Source organism: Mytilus trossulus, chromosome 6, assembly GCF_036588685.1.
Source record: "Mytilus trossulus isolate FHL-02 chromosome 6, PNRI_Mtr1.1.1.hap1, whole genome shotgun sequence".
NCBI lineage: Eukaryota > Metazoa > Mollusca > Bivalvia > Mytilida > Mytilidae > Mytilus > Mytilus trossulus.
In genome coordinates, this window is record NC_086378.1 from 82,158,822 (window position 1) to 82,179,348 (window position 20,527).

Here is a 20,527-nt window from a genome sequence, read left to right on the forward strand (position 1 = left end):
ACTTCCAGGGGAATCCAGAGCAACCATTCAATTTGATACCCCTGGAAGTCAAGAAAACTAAACGCATGTGCATAATTACCTAAACAAACCCTAGACTTGTGATTTGTAGCAAGGACATATATCAAATTCTAATTAAACGACCTCCATTACTTTATGTAAGTACAATATCAAATATCAGTTTTATAACGGTGACTAACATGTATAAAAAAACTCCACTTATATGACAGAAATAGATTTATCAATCAGAATTCAGAGAACTCTCACATGTTATCTAAACTGGGGAAATCCCTATGACATGTTTCTTAATTTATAAAAACACTAGATATATACTGCTAAATTCTGATTTTCTGTGTTGTTAAACACACACATATAAGTCAAAGAAAATATCGAAACATAAAAATTATGAAACCTTATAGGACAGTTGTTTAAATTCAATTCTTTTGTTTGTTTTTACCATTTTAAGCAAGACAATCTTTAATAATTTCAGATGTTCCTTAATGTTTAGAATAAAACAGTTGACGTGAGGGCATGGCCCTCAGTCAATGGTAAAAGTCTACAGATTGCTTGAAAGCAATGGTATCCCAACAACACACAATATGAAACCTGTAAAACTTCATTTTGCATACCAAATCAAATTTAGCTACATGTATAATATAGTTTTAAAATGACAACGCTTCATAAGCCTATACAGCTGGCTGAAAATAAATTGAGCATCACTTTTGTATAACATTCAATTTACGTTGCACTTTAATAAATTATTCATTCCTATATAGCTGGCTAGGGAGACTTTGTTAAAGGTACAAAATCTGCATTTGAAAACATGCTATTATTTAGAAAATATTATTGGTTTCCTTCACATTTACTTACTTAATATATTCTTCTTTGTTTTCTTCTGTTACTTTAATGTCTGCACCTCCTTCCTTTAATTCATGTTGATCAATTTTACCCAGAATTTCAAAGTCAGCACAGAAATACATCTCTAATCCACATTCTTCAATATCGTTATCTCTGAAAATATAAAATTTTTGCACATATCAGTCTACTGTTTTCAATTCCCATAATGTCAAACTCTAAGGGTGCATGTGAATTCTAATATGTCAAACTGTAAGGGTCTATCTAATCAGTTCCCATTTTGTCAAAATTAACCATTTCGCGCCGATGAGTACCAGGATTCACACTTCAGACAGCTGACCATGAGTTACTAGTTTTACTGGGATCGTAATACTTCTTTTATATTTCCTGCTCAAAACATTTATTATGAAGATCTTTCACATTGAGTAATAGTAGCCAGGGAAGCCATCGTCTCAGAGTAGCTATTGGTGAAAGGGTTAAAGTCTAGTCTCATTTTGTAAGTTTTAAATTCTGAAATTTTTTCACAATTAGGTCTATTAACTTATAATGTCATATTTTGGCTATATTTAAGCTTAGATTCTGCTGTATTTGATAACCAGATGCTTCGCAGGGCGTAGCTTTATACGACCGCAGATGTTGAACCCTGAACGGTTGGGGCAAGTATGGACACAACATTCAAGCTGGATTCAGCTCTAAATTTGGATTGTGATTAAATAGTTGACACAGCATAGGTTTCTGACACAGAATGAATGTGTTCTAATGAACTTAAAATTTTTGTTTTCTCTTAGAGCAATTCACTATGCTGTTCAATATTAATCCTCTCAAAAAATGTTTGAAGAAATTTTCTTTTTATTTATGATATTTCAAATGAGAAAAATTGAACCCAATTTTTTAATCACATCCCCCTTTCCCTTATTCCAAAACTAATCTCAATTAAAATATTCTAATGGAGTTTGCAACAATAACTACTCATTTAAATACATCATAAAATATTAAGATGTAAAAAAACTGCTTGTTATCACTGAATGGTAAAGATTATTTAAATTTATCAGTTGGTAGTAAAAAGTGAATATACATTGTATATTGTATATAACAAAGATTTAAGTTGATTCTGGACAAAGAAAGATAACTCCAATTAAAAAAAAATCTTGCAATAAGATATTTCTTGCTTACTATTTTGGACAAAGAAAGATAACTCTAATTAAAAAAAAAATTGCTATTTCACAATATTGTGAAATTAGGTATTTCTTGCCATTGCACAATACTGTGCAATTGAAAAGACTTGCTATTCCACAATACTTAATATAATAATTTTAGATCCTGATTTGGACCAACTTGAAAACTGGGCCCATAATCAAAAATCTAAGTACATGTTTAGATTCAGCAAATCAAAGAGGCCCAAGAATTTAATTTTTGTTAAAATCAAGCTTAGTTTAATTTTGGACTCTTTGGACCTTAATGTAGGCCAATTTGAAAACGGGACCAAAAATGAAGAATCTACATACACAGTTAGATTTGGCATATCAAAGAACCCCATTTTTTCAAATTTTGATGAAATCAAAAAAGTTTAATTTTGGACCCCGATTTGGGCCAACTTGAAAACTGGGCTCGTAATAAAAAATCTAAGTTCATTTTTAGATTCAGCATATCAAAGAACCCCAAGGATTCAATTTTTGTTAAAATCAAACTAAGTTTAATTTTGGACCCTTTGGACCTTAATGTAGACCAATTTGAAAACGGGACCAAAAGTTAAGAATCTACATACACAGATAGATTCGGCATATCAAAGAACCCGAATTATTCAATTTTGATGAAATCAAACAAAGTTTAATTTTGGACCCTTTGGGCCCCTTTTTCCTAAACTGTTGGGACCAAAACTCCCAAAATCAATACCAACTTTCCTTTTATGGTCATTAACCTTGTGTTTAAATTTCATAGATTTCTATTTACTTATACTAACGTAATGGTGCGAAAACCAAGAAAAATGCTTATTTGGGTCCCTTTTTGGCCCCTAATTCCTAAACTGTTGGGACCTAAACTCCCAAAATCAATACCAATCTTCCTTTTGTGGTAATAAACATTATGTTTTAATTTCATTGATTTCTATTAACTTAAACTAAAGTTATTGTGCGAAAACCCAGAATAATGCTTATTTGGGCCCTTTTTTGGCCCCTAATTCCTAAACTGTTGAAACCAAAACTCCCAAAATCAATCCCAACCTTTCTTTTGTGATCATCAACCTTGTGTCAAAATTTCATAGATTTCTATTAACTTAAACTAAAGTTATAGTGCGAAAACCAAGAAAATGCTTATTTGGGCCCTTTTTGGCCCCTTATTCCTAAAATGTTGGGACCAAAACTCCCAAAATCAATACCAACCTTCCTTTTATGGTCATAAACCTTGTGTTAAAATTTCATAGATTTCTATTCACTTTTACTAAAGTTAGAGTGCGAAAACTAAAAGTATTCGGACGACGACGACGACGACGACGACGCCAACGTGATAGCAATATACGACGAAAATTTTTTCAAAATTTGCGGTCGTATAAAAAGTATAATCATAAATTAATATAAATGAAAACATGTTATAAATTCCATGTGTCTGAAACACTTTTCTGGATTTACCTCTACAAGGACTCTAAAGCTTAATATTTGAATGCAAGGATGTCCAAGAACCTAAACAGTAAAACCAATAAAACCATAAAGGACCAAAACAAATCCATCTAAGGTTATTTTTGCCCAAGGGAGTTGAAAAGTAAGTTTTTTTTATAATTTGGAAAGTTAATTAACATAAAATTTTAAAATGTTTGTTATAAATCATGTCAGTACCGAAGTACCCATATAGCTAACTTGATCAACGTTTATGGCATGTTTTAAATAACAACTAAATAATCACTTACTTGATCCAGTTAATGACAGATTAATAACAACTAAATAATCACTTACTTGATCCAAGTTAATAACAACTAAATAATCACTTACTTGATCCAAGTTAATAACAACTAAATAATCACTTACTTGATCCAAGTTAATGAGTTGTAAAATTCTGAATCTACAGTCTCTACGTCTTTTAACATAATCTTCTTATTTAACATTCTCTTATAAAATGGTAATGTAAATCCACTGTCAATAAATTTACCATGATAAAGGGCCTACAATTAAAAATACAAACATATTTACATTTATCTTCCGATAGTGACTTTTTATAGTATAACCAAGAAAACACTACTAAAGTTTTATGGTCACAATCATACCATTTATACTGCTAAAATCTGCAATGACATTTTATTGAAAAGAAGATGTATCATATATAGCTAATTATATACATTTTAGATAGTCTCTCATAACACTTTTTAGTGTATGTTTTATGATGTTGTTTTATTAACTATTTGTATGTTTTATAAAATGAAGAGGTGAGACTTAAAATATTGTCTTGTCTTGTCTACATTAATTGACACATATGACTGTGCCTCAACCAACAAGAGACATGATTAGCTTTTCCCAAATCTAAAAATACTAAAATAGTCCTCTGTTCTACTAATTTACCACTTGTGTCCAATTTCATATCAGTATATTTTAAGTGCTTGCAATTTCCTCATTTTTTTCATATCTTGAATTGTATATTAAAATTGTACACTACTGTTGCCTCATATTTTGTTACCAAAAGAATAAAGCCAGTATGCAAACAAAATGTTAGAGATGGTACAACTAAATTCCAAGTTGGAGACATTTCTATGAAACTTGTCAGTTGTAATAATACTGCTTTGCTATTTTGACTATTTTATTTATTGTGTCTGTTTATTTGACGCATCAATGTAAATATAACGGAATTTGATGAGACTGTCATTAAAGTGAGAGGGTTAGCACTATAGAACCAGGTTTAATCCACCATTTTTTACATTTGAAAATGCCTGTACCAAGTCAGGAATATGACAGTTTTTGTCCAATCGTTTTTTATGCGTTTTGTTATTTGATTTTGCCATGTGATTATGGACTTTCCGAATTGATTTTCCTCTAAGTTCAGTATTTTTGTAATTTTACTTTTTGCATTATTTTTTTTATACTAGATCCGTATTTTTACTTCTTCATTGTTTGATGACTGGTCTTTTTTTGTGGTTTCTTTCAAACTCTTAAATTTTGAAATTCTTTTTCCAGTTTTTTTCAAACAAGTCTTTACTTTATGGTTTATTTCTAAGATTAATGTACTCATGCATATCGATAAGAAACTGACCATGGCAATAAATCGTCCAATGAATCTGAAGTATATAAGGTGATCTGGGTTAATACTAGAAGCAGGGTTAATCTGAAGACAATAGTTGTTATGACTGGCATACTCAAATAAACAATACATCGGATTTAATACATCATGTGACAGGTGAAAGAACCATTCTCTGAAAGAAAGAAATCATTGCTTTAGTATGGTATGAAACAAAAACTTTGAAGGATGTTTTGTGTGGTAAAACATTAGTTACCAAGAATTGTGGCATCTTGTTTCTGAAAAATTATAGCATCACATCCATAACATACTCTATAAGAAAACTAATTCAAATAGAATCACATTTAAGATTATAGCATCACATTACCATGATGCTAAAAGGTCATTGGGAGAACACTGATTGTGGCTGTAGATTTATTAACATAATATTCTTAAATTTGTTTTGAAAAAATGAGTATTCATTTACTTACACACAACAAACTGCTGAACCAACACCTTTAAATTTTCTTATTGGTAGAGATCCCTTTTAAGTGGATATGGATGGTATACAAGGTTTTCAAATAAACTTATGGACCCAGCTGCCATGTCCATTCTTGTATTTTTTTTTAAGACATGTTTCTGCTTTGAAGCAGTATGAGGAGATAAGCCCTTTTAACTGATTTTTATAGTTTGTTCTTATGTTGTTTTGTAACACCACTGTCCCAGGTATGGGGAGGGTTGGCGGGCTTTCAAACTAGTTTAACCCGCCACATTCTGCATGTGCCAGGAGCTTGTAAATCAGTAGTTGTTGACTGTTGCTGTATTTCATTATTGTCTTTGGTTCATTATTTTGTACGTTACATTTGGCTGTTAGTTTTCTAGTTTGAATTGTTTTACATTTGTCATTTCGTGGACCTTTTATAGCTGATTATGCAGTATGGGATTTATTCATTGCAAAGGGCTGTAAAGTGACCTGCAATTGTTAATTTCTGCATTTGGTATCTTATGAAGAGTTGTCTCATTGGAAATCAAACTACATCTTTTTTTTTATATCAATTTAATACCAATAGCTGTAGGTCCTGATGATGCTGATCTTCTAGGCAAAACATGTGAACAAACTAAATGTTCAGTTCACTTATGTGTTGTTTTCAATCTAGATGTATTTGAACACAGCAAATAACTACAAATGAAGTTTGAAAGTTTGAAAACAATGTAATTAGCCATACAGAAATGTGAACATTGTTATGTATCTAAACTGTAGCTTTCAAAATGTGTGTTTCATAATATTTTTGGCTCTAATTATTGTCTCCATAACTATATCCTGTTACATAAATACTAACCTTGCTACACCACCATAATCCAAACCTTCTTCGCCTTTAAAGATTATATATAATCGTCTTCTCAGGTCAAATGGCTGTAACCTCATTATCTATAAAAAAACATAATAAATTTATATTGATCATTCCAATTTCATTTATTACTACATGATAGTTTCTATGTTTTCTTTTTTACCTGATTTTTGTCTTTTGTTGAAGACTGCATGCTGACATCTTATGGTATTAAAACTTTAGAGTAAGAATATACTACTTGAGCAACTAACTCGTACTCAGAAGTAAATTATTTAAAATTCTTGATTTGGTGTTTTGATCACAAGTATTGTACTCTTTGAGTATAGAGCAGCTGGTACTGAGTAAAGTTTTATGACAAAAGATCTAAGATGTTCTCTAGTTTTAAGTGAACTTGGAATAGCTGTCTCCTTGATGTATAACCCATATCTAGGTTATTGATAAATTCACTACTTTTATTAAAGACAGCAATTTTTCAAAACAATGTGAAAGTTTATCTACAGATAGCTGCAGAATATTTTGTTATATGAGCTTGGTAAACATTATTTTCTAGTTACATGTTTTTCAGTGGTTTTTCTTTACCTTTTAAAGGTGTTAAGTTATCATATGGTATGCAAATACAAAAGGCAAATTTCAAAACATAAAAGAATTTTGTTGATTGTGAATCAAAACTATTATCTTACATGTTTTTTGTTTGTATACCCTTTCAGTTCCCCCTTTTAAAAATGGCAGGATCCACCCTTGTCTTTAGCATGTTTAGTGAAGCTTACGAACCTGAGCAAAAGAATCTTCAAACAGATTGTCTCTTGAGACTGTGATTTTAACATGTCCTGGTAAAGCATTGGATTGACATAGATATCTAAACTGTCCTAACTTCCACCGGAAACTTCTCTCATACTGAATGGGAACACCATATGCACCTTTGGGTCTGGAAAAAATAGATTGAAGATAAATAGCATAATATTATAGAACCTTGACAAAAACTGTATCTTTGTTCAATTTCAAATCTCAAAAATAGCCAATGTTTTAGTGTCATCTTAAAACATTCCTTGAATCTTGGTAAACATGGTTAACATTGTTAATATACAGACATGACAGAAAACCCAATTCTCAATTACTGCCAAAAAAAATGGAAATATTCATCAAAGGGAAAAGCATATACTTAAAAGAGTATGAAATATGATACAATAAAATATCTGACAAGAATTACCAGAAATGTGTGGTCACCTTTTGGTCTAGATTCAATCTTTCATTACAACATGGGTGACTTGTGCTAGAAATGGTGTTCTAGATTTTATACATTGTTTCATGAAGATCTTCTCATCATGTTCATTGTAACATGGTAACATTGAAAGGCTTTGGGATAGATAAAACTGTAAACCAATGCATTCTTCAAACATGTGTAACCCTGCCACATTCATAAGATATATATGTGCATCTTTTTTTTTTTAAATTTAATGCACATAAATATAGGTATGTAAATGATTTATAGTGTTGACTATTGCTCAAAGGACAAAAGTCACATTTACAAATATACCTCCAGTAAAGAAGCCACTGGAAAATTTGGATACTTTTCTTCCTCTCCTTTGAAAAAAAAAATGATTGTATAGGACTTAATTGATTCCTAACTTTCTCATCCATTTTGTACTCAATTTATTCCTTTCATTTTCTTTAACCTATGTTAGTTAATCAGAGAAATGCCTCTTCATTCAACATGTACAATGGATATGTGATGGTGAATTGAAAATCAATTTTCAGATTTCATTGTAATTCATTAGCTAATACATAGTTTTATCCATTTTTATTGATTATTTCAACCTTGTAATCAAATCCCAAAACAAAAACCACATCCAAAAATAATTTGCCCCCATTGAGAGTCGAACTCAAGACCCCTGGTTTACGAGACCAGTGCTCTAACCACTGAGCTATAGGGGCAGTTATGTATGCCAGGCTTATCAAGGCTATACATACATTTATAATATATTATTGATTAAATCTATATTTATCTACATATAGTCAATTTCAGAGATATGAGGAGTATGGTAACAATACTATAGTCTGTTTCATTATATTAATTTTTAAATCATTTAAGATTTGTCATGCAGAAAAAGGGTCATTAGTTTATTAGTTCTACATTTTAAACTAGTCTTAAGCCTTTTACCTTTTGGTCACGATTTATTAACATACAAATAAATACATTTGGCAGCTTGTCAATGACAAGTTTACATAAACCAGGATAAGTAAGAAGTCCAATATGTTATTGTTATGTATAGGACGGGAAGTATTGATTTCATAACTAAAAACATTAAAATGTAAATTTCAAGTAATGGGTGAAAAAACGTTTTTCTAATTACAACATCTATTCTATAATTTACATATAATAGTTATATTTTCAATTATGTTTTCCTTTCAAGTACTAACATTTAACACACTTGGGATTAATAAAATCTTTAAAAACAACATTTGATAGAATTTTAAATAACAAAATATGGTGTCATCCTTGATATTGACCTTTACAAATGTCATGATTTAATATGGAGAAAAATAAAATATATAAACAGTAATAAATGTACCATTTATAGTAAATAGTTTTTATTCAGTCAAAAAATGGTATGATACACGTTTCATAAGAGGTCAATTTTTAAAAGAGTTTTTGATCAAAAGAGCAGAGTTTTCAACTATAGCTCTTTAAGAAAAATGCAATAACTTTTACATTTAGAGGGCAAAATGTAGAACCTATTATTTGATCACTATTTACAGAAAAGACAATATTTTCTGGTTGCTAGTTTAGTTATCATGTAAGTTCCACATTAAAATAGCCTTTTAATAAATCATGTAACATAAACTAGACAGTTATTTAAAACTATACTCCAATCAATTGAAATAATTATAATAACTATGGCTCATTTCAATTTCAATAAAACCTTTTAACAAGGTATTCTTTTGCATCAAATTCATATTATTTATTGAATATAGAAGAGTAACAAAATAACTTCAAATCTAAAAAACTAAAATTGGGATCAAACTCTAATTTGGCATTAAAATTAAAGATCCTATCATAAGGAATTCAAGTTGATTGGACTTCAACATCATCAAAAACTACCTGGACCAAAAACTTAAATCAGGACAGATGAATGATAGGACAAACGTCAGGATGGTCCAACGTTGGACACACAGACCGAAAGACATCATGCCCATAGGGTGGAGGCATAAAAATAACCTTTCAAAAATATAGGTTATAAGCTATAACTTAAAATGTCATTTATCTGCACTACAAATATTTAATCAAGTATTGCAAGAGAGATCTCAGAGAGCTTGTACTCATAACATAAACTCCCATGTACTGGCACATCAACACTTTAAAATATCAGAAATGCAACTCCTATACATTGCCTAATCAAAATATTAGCATAACACATACAGGACCATTAATTAAGAGTTGTCAGGAAGGACATTAAGAAAAATAGTACAAATTTCCCCCAAAAAGTTTCTATGCATACATGTAGCTCTAACCTTAAAAACATAATAATTTGGGTTATTTTTATAAGAAATGAAAGCTTAAGATGAAAAGACCTAGGGTAACTGAAACTCCCCTGTGAGATATTAGTCTAGAATAATAATAACAAATATTTGGCACAACATTTTGGAATTTTAGGTCCTCAATGCTCTTCAACTTTGTATTTTTTTGGCTTTTTAACTATTTTGATATGAGCGTCACTGATGAGTCTTATGTAGACAAAACGCGCGTCTGGCGTATAAAATTATAATCCTGGTACTTTTGATAACTATTTACACCACTTGGTCGATGCCACTGCTGGTGGACGTTTCATCCCCGAGGGTATCACCAGCCCAGTAGTCAGCACTTCGGTGTTGGCATGAATATCAATTATATGGTCATTTTTATAAATTTTCTGTTTAAAAAACTTGGAATTTTTCGAAAAAACTAAGGATTTTCTTACCCCAGGAGTAGATTACCCTTAGTCGTATTTGGCACAAAATTTTGGAATTTTAGGTCCTCAATGCTCTTCAACTTTGTATTTATTTGGCTTTTTAACTATTTTGATATGAGCGTCACTGATGAGTCTTATGTAGACGAAACGCGCGTCTGGCGTATAAAATTATAATCCTGGTACTTTTGATAACTATATATGAAATTGAATTTCAAAGGCATGATTGCTGTTTCTCGGTTGAAAGGTACCAGATTTTGCTAGAACAATTTGTGGAATCAATACTCAAGTGCTGCGTTCAAATACTCATGTGAATGCAAATAATATTGGTGAATATTTTCCTTGTTTTTATGTTAATTGTCTGTTTTATTATCTAATTACTTCACTTGCAGCAATACAAATAAAGTTTTAATTAATGACTTCATTACATCCACTATCAAAAGTATTTACAAAAGTTAATGATTCATGAACTGTCTATCATTGTACAAATATCATCAATGTCAGACAAATTGTCTGATGATCAGTTCAATGAGGCTTATCACAGAGATTGTACATTCTCTTCTAATTCAGAAAGACAATTTTGACTGCTTCATCAAATTAGAGTCTATCAGGAAGTTTATTTTTGAAGAGTTCAGCAGATAACAAAATCTTCTTGGAAGGAACCGATGTCACATGTACTGTTAACAGATGTCTTGTGTTGCAATTTAAGTCATCATGGACATAGTCACTAATTTTTTTGTGGTTTTATCACACCAACATTGACAAGAATTCTTATCAGAATCTGAATTATCATATTCTAGACAAACTTGTCAATTCAATCTCTTCTTGCATATATATAGATCTTTTTAGTCAGGAACAGGGATGGGGTAATTTAAAATTTAATCATAAATAAGTGTATTGCATAAACATTTTCAATATAATTGAATGTAATGTCTTATAGAGCATTTATCAATTATATAATGTTAGGAGATTTACAACAAAGGATGTCTCTCAAGTCATTTTTATTGCAATTCTAATATTAACTTATTGCCTTTCAAATTTTAGTTGACAATGAAACTTTTAATGTTACAATTAAAGGAATATATTCAACTGTATATGACGTACACTAATTAAAGAGAAATATTGAAGAGTGGAAAATGGTCATAGATATATTTAAGTATCTGAGCATGAAATAAGCATTTGACAATGTTTGAGTATTCTACACATATCTTCCGAGCAAACCTTTGTTGCCATCTTAAGTTTTGTTCACTTCAAACTTATTATCTACAATTAAAAGTATGATGGCTCCTTTAGCACAAGACAGGCTGAGGAATTGCTTTGACATGAAAATACTGTCACTTTAAATTTGTTTACACTTAAAATAAAGTAGCTATTGCTATATTAAATACCAAATATTTAACATATGTGGGTCCATGAATTAGGGGGTATTTCAATATCATGAATAGTATTATACATGTTATAGATACCTTATGATAAAATAATATACATCATTGCTTTTATTGAAAAAAAAACAACACTTGGACTCCTATTTTTAACTTTTGCAATCAATCAAGTTCTGTTTCAAGAAGACTCCACCAAGTTTCAAGAAAAATATCAACAATCAAATTTTTTCTGCATTTCTGAATAGACACAAAAATATGGTCAATTTCTTTAATTCGCATATATAGTAATCTAAATCCAGAAAATAATAATTTGGTTAATCCTTAAACTTGTTTCAGCATGTTGATGCCATGGATCAAGGGAATATTTTACAAAAAACTTAGTTAAGTTATGGCTTTTTGTTCAAAAGTATTGTTACTTTCTTTAAAAGTCTTTATTTATGAAATTGCATGTATTTTCTTCTAAATATGCAAATTTCAAACTAAATTATCGCAAAAACTAAGTCATGAAAGTACTTTTTTCTTTGCATATTTCAAAAGTACACAGTGAAATTGACCGTCTACCAAAATTTCAAGAAAAAATCAACGATGAATCTCTACTGTATCATATGCCCTTTAGCTGCAGAACAAACATTACATCGTTCCCATTCATAAAAGCCAGTGCCAGATGGCAAAATTAGTCAGGTGGTTATAAAACTAGCTTTCGTCTTCAGCAACCATAACAATGAACTTCCTTCCGGAGCATACTTATTGCTGAATAAGAGCCTAATTTTTGGTGCACTTTCTAAAATGATTCATTATTTAGTTCATAAAAGATACAGCAGAGGTACATATACACTACCATGATATAAAATAGACAAAGTGATACCACCTCACTCCACTCTGAGGTAACTGTATTATAACAAATGTAGAACTTTCTTTGAGATGTGTTTGTATCTGGGAGACACAAATGATGCTTATGCAGATGCAAAGTGTTATTTTAATCAAACAAAGTTGAGCCTGGAATCACATACTGACATAGGTCTATGGTTCACTTTAGGACAAGTTATGTGGAAACACAAAAATAAGTAAAAGTAATGTACTCACCCTTTTGACTGGCCCCCTCGTGGATCTTGGAATGTGGTAGTTTTTGTGTTGTGATCCACAAAGTATCTGACGCCGTCTGAAGTGTATCTCATCTCCCATCCTTCAGGTAAAGGATCCTCTTGTATTATACTAGAACAAAGAGAACATCAATTAGTATTAGGTGGTACATACGCTTTTAACTGAGAGAGTCATGTAAATAATAAGTCGATATCCATACTTGCCCTAACACAAAAAATAAGTAAGGGGTAGCAGTATATTACATGCTATTTTTATTCCAAATAGAAAAATGACATTTGCAGTTAAGGATTTTCGAAAAATTCCAAAAAAAGGGGAATGGGAGGCACTTTTTTCTATCTACTCATACTTCTTACAAAGTACTAATGTACTAAGAAAGATAGAAGCACTCATATTTAATCAAGTTGAGTACTTCCAATACCCCACTTGATAAATTTAGGAACAGCCATTACCTAGCTTGCATTTAAAAATGCAATGAATGAACATTGTCCAGGATATACAACAACCACAAAACACTTATTTCACATATTTCTCACCAATTATTATAATGTTTACTTAATTCAAAAACAAATAACTTCTCCCTTCCCAAACAAATCAGTAAACAACCTTGAGAACAACATATCATTACATAACTGATTTTATAAGTAAATTGGTTTTATAAGTAAATTGATTTACTAAACAATAAATACAAGTATGACCTATTATTTTAATATTCTAGATAATTTGACAAACTTACCCTTGAGTTCTCGGATCTTCCCACTGTGTTGTTCTATTTTTATGGTTAACAAAATATACTCTTCCATTAGGGTCAACCCTCTTTTCTGTAAAAATAAAAAATATATTTTTTATTAAAACATATTCCTATGACTAAGCCATAAACAGAGACAGTTAGAGATCTTATGTGCATATGGTATCAAAAAGTTTTTATAGAATGTATCTTAATCTAGAAGCATTCTTTAACTAAATATCCTACATATATTTTAACAGCACAAGAGGTATGCTTACAATTAACCTTATTTTCATTATGAAAATACTTCCACAAGTGAAATAGCACTCAACAAATTTAAAGGTTATTTCCAATCATGTTATGTTAAACCTTTGCCAATTTATTTTCTTCCCTGAATGAATGACCAATATTATATTCTACCAAAAAAATTATTTCACTGTTTATTTAAATGAGTATTTACTTGACATATTGTGTAGACCGTATGTTGAGCTAAAGATGCTTGTTCTGGGGTCATTGTTTTGGGTTGACTCCATACCTCCTCTTATTGTATACTGTAAACTTACCCCAGCCATCTGGCAGTGCTCCTAAAGGATCATCCTGTACCATTGTAGCTGGATTAGGAAACAAGAACCTGTTCTGTAAGTTTTCCAATGCCATATTTCTCTGATTCCTCCATGAATCCCATTGATTATAATTACTGATAATGTCTGTTGTGGGTCGCTGCCATGTTGTTGTTCGACTGTTGTGATCTACATAGTATACTCTGCCTCTATTGTCTACTCGCCTTTCCCATCTGCAAATATAGGTTAAAATGCAATCAGTAAAATATCTAATATCATATATTGTGAGTTAAACTGTAAACAATTGTCCGTCACATTTTTCATAGTAACCAGTTGGATAATTTGAAATAGGGAAAAAAATCATGTCAAGGGCACAGCAAAGCACCTCATAACTCCACTAACTTTGAATGGTTATTTCTTTACTATCCAATAATGAAACTTTGACCTTTGAAGGAATGCCTTCAACATTGTTCACTGTAGATGGGTGCAAGACAAGAGTTTTATAATGCCATCATCTTTAACCTTTAAAATTATGTGACCTTGACCTTTGAAGCTGAAATTTTTTCCATAAAACCATAATTTTACAGAGAGCACATTTGATCCTTGATAAATTCTTACCCTGGAGGTAATGGTTGTGGTCTTTCCCATGTTGTAGTTCGTGTATTATGATCAACATAATATTTTCTTCCATGGCCATCTGATCTCTCTTCCCAACTAAAAGTTAAGAAAATAAGAGATCAAGTCTAAGGTGTCAACATAACATATATTTCAAGCTTAACGTGCACAGTGAAATTAAACAAATTATTCATACATTAAAATATTTCATTCATTTCTATGAAAAAATGTACAGAGACATACCTTCATCTTCATATTTTATAGAGACAGTGAAATGCATACATTCAGAGCTACTTCAAAACCCAATGCCAAGGATACAATTTAGACAATATTATTTATAATTATTTAAATCGTTTCCCCCTTTCTGCAGAGTATTCATGCAACAAGGGTCCTATGTATTGTATCTGAACCCCGTTACATGGGTATTTTTCTTATTCCTTAACCCATTAACAAGAGGAGATAAATTGTATACATACCCTGCAGGAAGTGGTTCTTCCTCATTGTTATTATTGGTGCCTGCAGTGGGTGCTGGCGGGTCCCCTGCCGGAGGAGCTAGATTCCCTGTCGACGAAGGTGGTGGATTCCCAGGTGGAGGGGGGAGTGGTGCACCAGCAGTACCATCAGATGCTCCTGCCCCATGGACGTCACCATTCTGTTGTGGTCTTGATGACGGACTATTTGTTGTGGACGGTGTTGTATCTGAAAGAACAAAACAATATACAATCTATACTTTGCAAGATTTTTCTTTAAACCTGTTAACCATTCATAATTCTTTTGATGGAAATTCTCAGTTTTCAAACTTCTGAATCTTTTTAAGTTTTTGAACCTATAAAAAACCTGAACGATATATAGATTCTTAAAATCTGCATTAACATCTAATAATTATCAAATAAGTGTATATTTTTTCTGCAAAATTTCAACACTCATCAAATGAATTAAAAAGCCTTCAAAGCTGTTATTCTTATCTAACGTTTTAAATAAAAACTTACTCAATACAAATTGATTTCTGTATGTTGTTGTTTCTTCATTTTTTGTTTTAACTGACATATTGACAAAAATATCAATAACTTTAATTATCATTAATGTATCGGATTCTTGAAAGTAACCATAGTGTTTATAGGAGAATCTGCAATATTGGTTTTTACATAAGCGGTTCTATAGGTGTACTTACTAGCTGAGCCTGAGGCTGCTCCTGATCTGTTTGGAGGTGGCGGCACAGGAGGAGCTCTTCTATTTGAAGATCTGCCACCATCAGCTGGTCGCCTTGGGGTATTGCCACTAGTACTACTTCCACTGGCAACTTGACCTAAAATTCAAGTAAAAATATCAGACAGTGCTCAATTCTTTATCATAGTCACTTTAATTGACTGTAACATTACAAGAGTATACACTTCAACCTTTAAACCTTTAATTTTTGTAGATTTTTGTAGATTCAAATTTGTAAATAAGAATATCTGTCGATGTGAATAATATGTTTCTAAAATATTCAAGCAAACCCTATTGACAGTGAGAGAAATTATCTGATAATTATTGATTGGTAGACTATTTTGATACTCCAGTAAAAGTACTAATATGCATTTTTTATTTATAATTTATAATACAATTTTGTTTTCTGGTGTTTCTTTTATACTGGTAATAGGTTTCTGTTAATATTATTTATAGATTTTATAGCTATAGTATGAACATTTATCTTTAAATCTCAATATATTTTTTAATGTTTTTCTTGTAATGCTGGGTTGCTGTTTCCTTAATATCTACCCTAAACAGGCAGCATTTCCTTAGTTTTTATTTCAAGCTTGATACATCTGATATAAATATTTCACTAGATTAATAATCATGTCAGAGTTTACCATGAAGTTGTATCTTACTAAAGTACAGAGTAACATCATAAACATAAGACTTAAAATACAGGAAACATTACATAATTAATTTGCATACAATCCTCAACATATCTATACGCACCATTGGAATGAGGCTGTGCATTTCTGCTGTGGTTTTTCTTTGGAAACTTGGTCATGTTGACATTCATGCCATGTAGAGTAAGAGAAATCTCCCCTGTTTTCCCTTTCCCCTCCAAAGTAAGTTCTGTTGATTTGGTAACATGTTCCACTGCAAGAACAAATTTATATTACAACTTCACAAAATATTTACAAATTCAAATATTTTTACCTTAACTGTTTATAGATTCGTCTAGGGTAAATTTCTCGTCATGATAAAAGATACGAAACTCTAAAGGAAAGAAAACACAATATTTCATATGATTCTATGCACAAGAAGAATTTTTTCTAGAGATGGTCTAAATAATTCCTCCTTGAGAAGAAGAAAAATGCCATGCACTCTCTATACTGTACAATGTAAAGCCTTAATTAGTGTACTTACATTTGCCCCGATTTTCTAGAAGTAATCCATGTAACTCCACTGATGCAGTACCGACCAAGGTAGCTGCTCTAAATGTGTTGTTACTAAAAACTTTTATATCTAACTTGGAATAAGGTGTCACCAACCTGTCAATGAAAATATATACATTTAACAAAAAACATGAAAAAGGCTGATGTGTACATGTAAACATGATAAACTACTATTTAAATTAAGGACCTCTTACTATGAATGGACAAAATAAAACAGAAATCTCAGATTGTATTTTAAAAGGCAGTTGTATCATCTTTATCATTTAGGGTTACAAAATGGACTCTTCATTTTTTTTCTAAATAGTAATACTGTAAAAACAAGATCTCTAGCATAAAACTTTCATGCAAGAGGAAAGTGCACGCATCAACAGTTAGTTTGGACTGTACATCATACTAGCTGCACTCTCTCTGTTCTGTCAACCGTTGCATGAAGGATAAGTTCTTGTTTTCTATGTGATCACAACCAATGTTTTATTATAGCTTACAAAGTAAAATCTTCATCCCATTTTGGTGTTAGTGTTTTCTTTAAGATTTCTGTTTTCCTTGGAGGCTGACTATCAACACTTATTTCTGCATAGGGATCAGGCTTGGAAGGAACAAGTCCACCAACTGTTGAAAGCTTTGATGATAAAACTGTAAAGAGAAATTAAAAAAAAAATGTGAAAAGTATACAAAAAAAATCATCTGTCATTATGGTAATCTATATAGCTATAAGACATGTACATGTATCTACTATGATGTTGCTGACACAAAGAGGCATTGTCTCAAAAAAACTATTCTAACATAAATTAAAAAAATACCTCAATTAATCAAAATTACAGTTAAAACCTATCATCCTTATCATAGCGATAAATTCCATAATAATGCCCAATCAATCAAAGTTACAGTTCAAGTCTAAATTATGTACATAAAGACACATTACCTAATCAATCCAAAATTACAGTTTAAAAGATAAATAAGATATTTCACATCACAGTCATAACTTTTCTCATAAAATACATAAATAATGACGTTTTAACTGGATGCTACAATATTTTCATACCATTAAACTTAGGTTTATCTTAAGTGCAACAAGGTTTCCTTTGGCAAATAATTTTTATTCAAAAAAATTCCCATGTTAACTTTATCTTTATTTCTATTGTCAAAATCACTTAACGTATTGCTACAGGTAGCAAAGTTCTGAAATTAAAACTGAAGTTTATTTTCAAATAATTGATTACAAAATATAAAAATTTAGAAAGATCTACAACAGTTTCAACAAAAAACTTATTGACATTTGTCTGCTTAATCTATTGATTTTTTATCAAATATGTAAAAAAAAAAAACTAAAGGAATAATATTTTTTTTCTGTGTTCTGAAATGTTGCTATAGTATTTTCAAAAACATTTATTCTTCTGCAATCAACGACACACAGTGCAATTATACATGCTGTGAGACAACATTTCCTCGTCAATATGTAAATGATACCATACAGGCAAATGTTGTTCTCTCTTACAACATTGTACAATTGAGAATATTCTAAAAGTGAGCTTCTTTTGTCCTGAACAGGCCTCTACATTATCATTTTTTCTCACTTGTCCCTTCGGACAAGTTGCAAGAAAATCAACTTGTCCGAACTCTTAACTCACTTGTCCGAATTTATAATTGAAAATCCTCCATATTGATTATACATGTATATTATAGGCAATAATAACACTTGCCCTTTGATTGTACCTAATAAAGATCAATATAGGGAGCATTTTGTTATGTTATATGAATGCCACATCAAAATTTATTTTATTATTTCAGACTGAAGGCTTATTTGCAAGACTGAGCTCTCTGACTCATTGTCACTATCATGTGTCGATCATTAATCATATCTCTTCCTATACCACTAGGTTCTCCTATTCATGGACCTATATTCATTCTGAAGTAGTGGTAGCACCTTGTTTACAAATAAACCTTTTTAATTTATTGATGGTGCCAAACAAGATTTCACATTTTATTTTGATTTTTACATACATTGATATATAATCATGAAGTACATTAAACATTTGAGTAAAACATCTGCCTTTTTAGATTTTATTTAATTTTTACATCTTAACTTATTATTTTAACATATAGATCTTATTAAATAAAACATTAAATAAAACCTTATTTAATTTAATGTTATGCCTAAAAGCAAAATCAAATGATACAAACTTTTTAATTAAAAATTTAAAAGTTAAGGTAAAACTCAATATCATGAATATGGAGGTGCTCTTAATTCAAGAGGCTTATACTAAGAAGACATTTACATTGGTTTCCTTCCCCTTACTTATTTTTCCCTGGTTAATGGCTGCCAGCATGTTCAAATTCGTTCAATCAGAGACATATTTTACAAGTTTATATGTATCTGCTTCAATCAATGAATATTTAAATCATTTTGTATGATCAATAAAACAATCATTCATATTTTTAGGAATGTATAAGTCTTGAATTTGATCTATTAACATCTGACATCGATTTTTTCACTTGTCCCATCGGACAAGTAGTATGATGAATCTACTTGCCCGATACCTATTTCCACTTGTCCCGGACAATCGGACAAACGGTAATGTCGAGCCCTGCTGAATGTTTGTATTTTGAATAAAATATATGAATTACAATAAATTTCCATTTAAATATAATCAATGACATGACTGCTATGTTCATACCTATATTTCAATTACTGATTGATTATCAATAAATATGATGTAATAATGTGAAAGCTGTAAGAACCTATTCATTAACTATTTATAAAAGGAATTAATTATTCATTTTTAATATACATGATATAATGTAAGAATCTCTTTCACAAAAGAGAAATTGACTTTTAGTTTTTCAGATTGACTTAACTTAATTTGTTTTAGGACTATTTTTTGTAATTATTTTTTTTTGGAGAAAAGGAGGGGGACTGACCTCTTGTTGTTATCCTCCTGATGCATGTTATGCATCTTAACATTTTTTTAATGAACTTAAGAAATGATTTTTAATATGTATTAAAATCAATAGTGATACAGGAAATCAAAATACAATGGAACTGCTCATTACATTAGTTTGACATGATCATGTTTAATCAGTGGTAATGATTGACATTTGCAGACACTATATACATGATATACAATTGCCAATATTTTATCTGAAAAGGGTGTTCTCATCTTTGAGTTGGTGTAACAAGAGTTATAAGTAAATGTCAACTGTTGTGTTATGCATTTCAATTTAGAATTCAGTGATCTTGATTGAGAAAAAATCAAAACAGACTATATATATATATGTACTTCGGAAATGAGCTAATAAGCAATTGTGCAACAGCTCTAGGTAAATTTGTGTTCATTTTAACAATTGTGTCCATTGTCATTGCACATATGCCCTTTTACTTTGATTATATATTCAATGAA

The 20,527-nt window shown here is 30.7% G+C and overlaps 1 protein-coding gene and 1 non-coding gene across 2 annotated transcripts in view; both read right to left on the reverse strand.

Annotated features, from left to right (window-relative positions):
• LOC134722020 (NEDD4-like E3 ubiquitin-protein ligase WWP1) overlaps positions 1-20,527 on the reverse strand; it is a 36,481-nt gene that overhangs the window by 11,602 nt on the left and 4,352 nt on the right. The window contains exons 3-16 of the mRNA XM_063585437.1: positions 17,615-17,762; positions 17,101-17,225; positions 16,684-16,830; positions 15,893-16,027; positions 15,198-15,420; positions 14,725-14,820; positions 14,110-14,339; positions 13,556-13,640; positions 12,805-12,933; positions 7,167-7,320; positions 6,387-6,475; positions 5,083-5,242; positions 3,870-4,003; positions 868-1,008 (exon numbers count right to left, since the gene is read on the reverse strand). Coding sequence (XP_063441507.1) covers positions 868-1,008; positions 3,870-4,003; positions 5,083-5,242; positions 6,387-6,475; positions 7,167-7,320; positions 12,805-12,933; positions 13,556-13,640; positions 14,110-14,339; positions 14,725-14,820; positions 15,198-15,420; positions 15,893-16,027; positions 16,684-16,830; positions 17,101-17,225; positions 17,615-17,762 — 1,996 coding nt within the window. The remainder of the gene's footprint in view (positions 1-867; positions 1,009-3,869; positions 4,004-5,082; positions 5,243-6,386; positions 6,476-7,166; positions 7,321-12,804; positions 12,934-13,555; positions 13,641-14,109; positions 14,340-14,724; positions 14,821-15,197; positions 15,421-15,892; positions 16,028-16,683; positions 16,831-17,100; positions 17,226-17,614; positions 17,763-20,527) is intronic.
• On the reverse strand, positions 8,255-8,327 carry Trnat-cgu (transfer RNA threonine (anticodon CGU)). Its single transcript has one exon. It is a non-coding gene; the product is annotated as a tRNA-Thr (tRNA).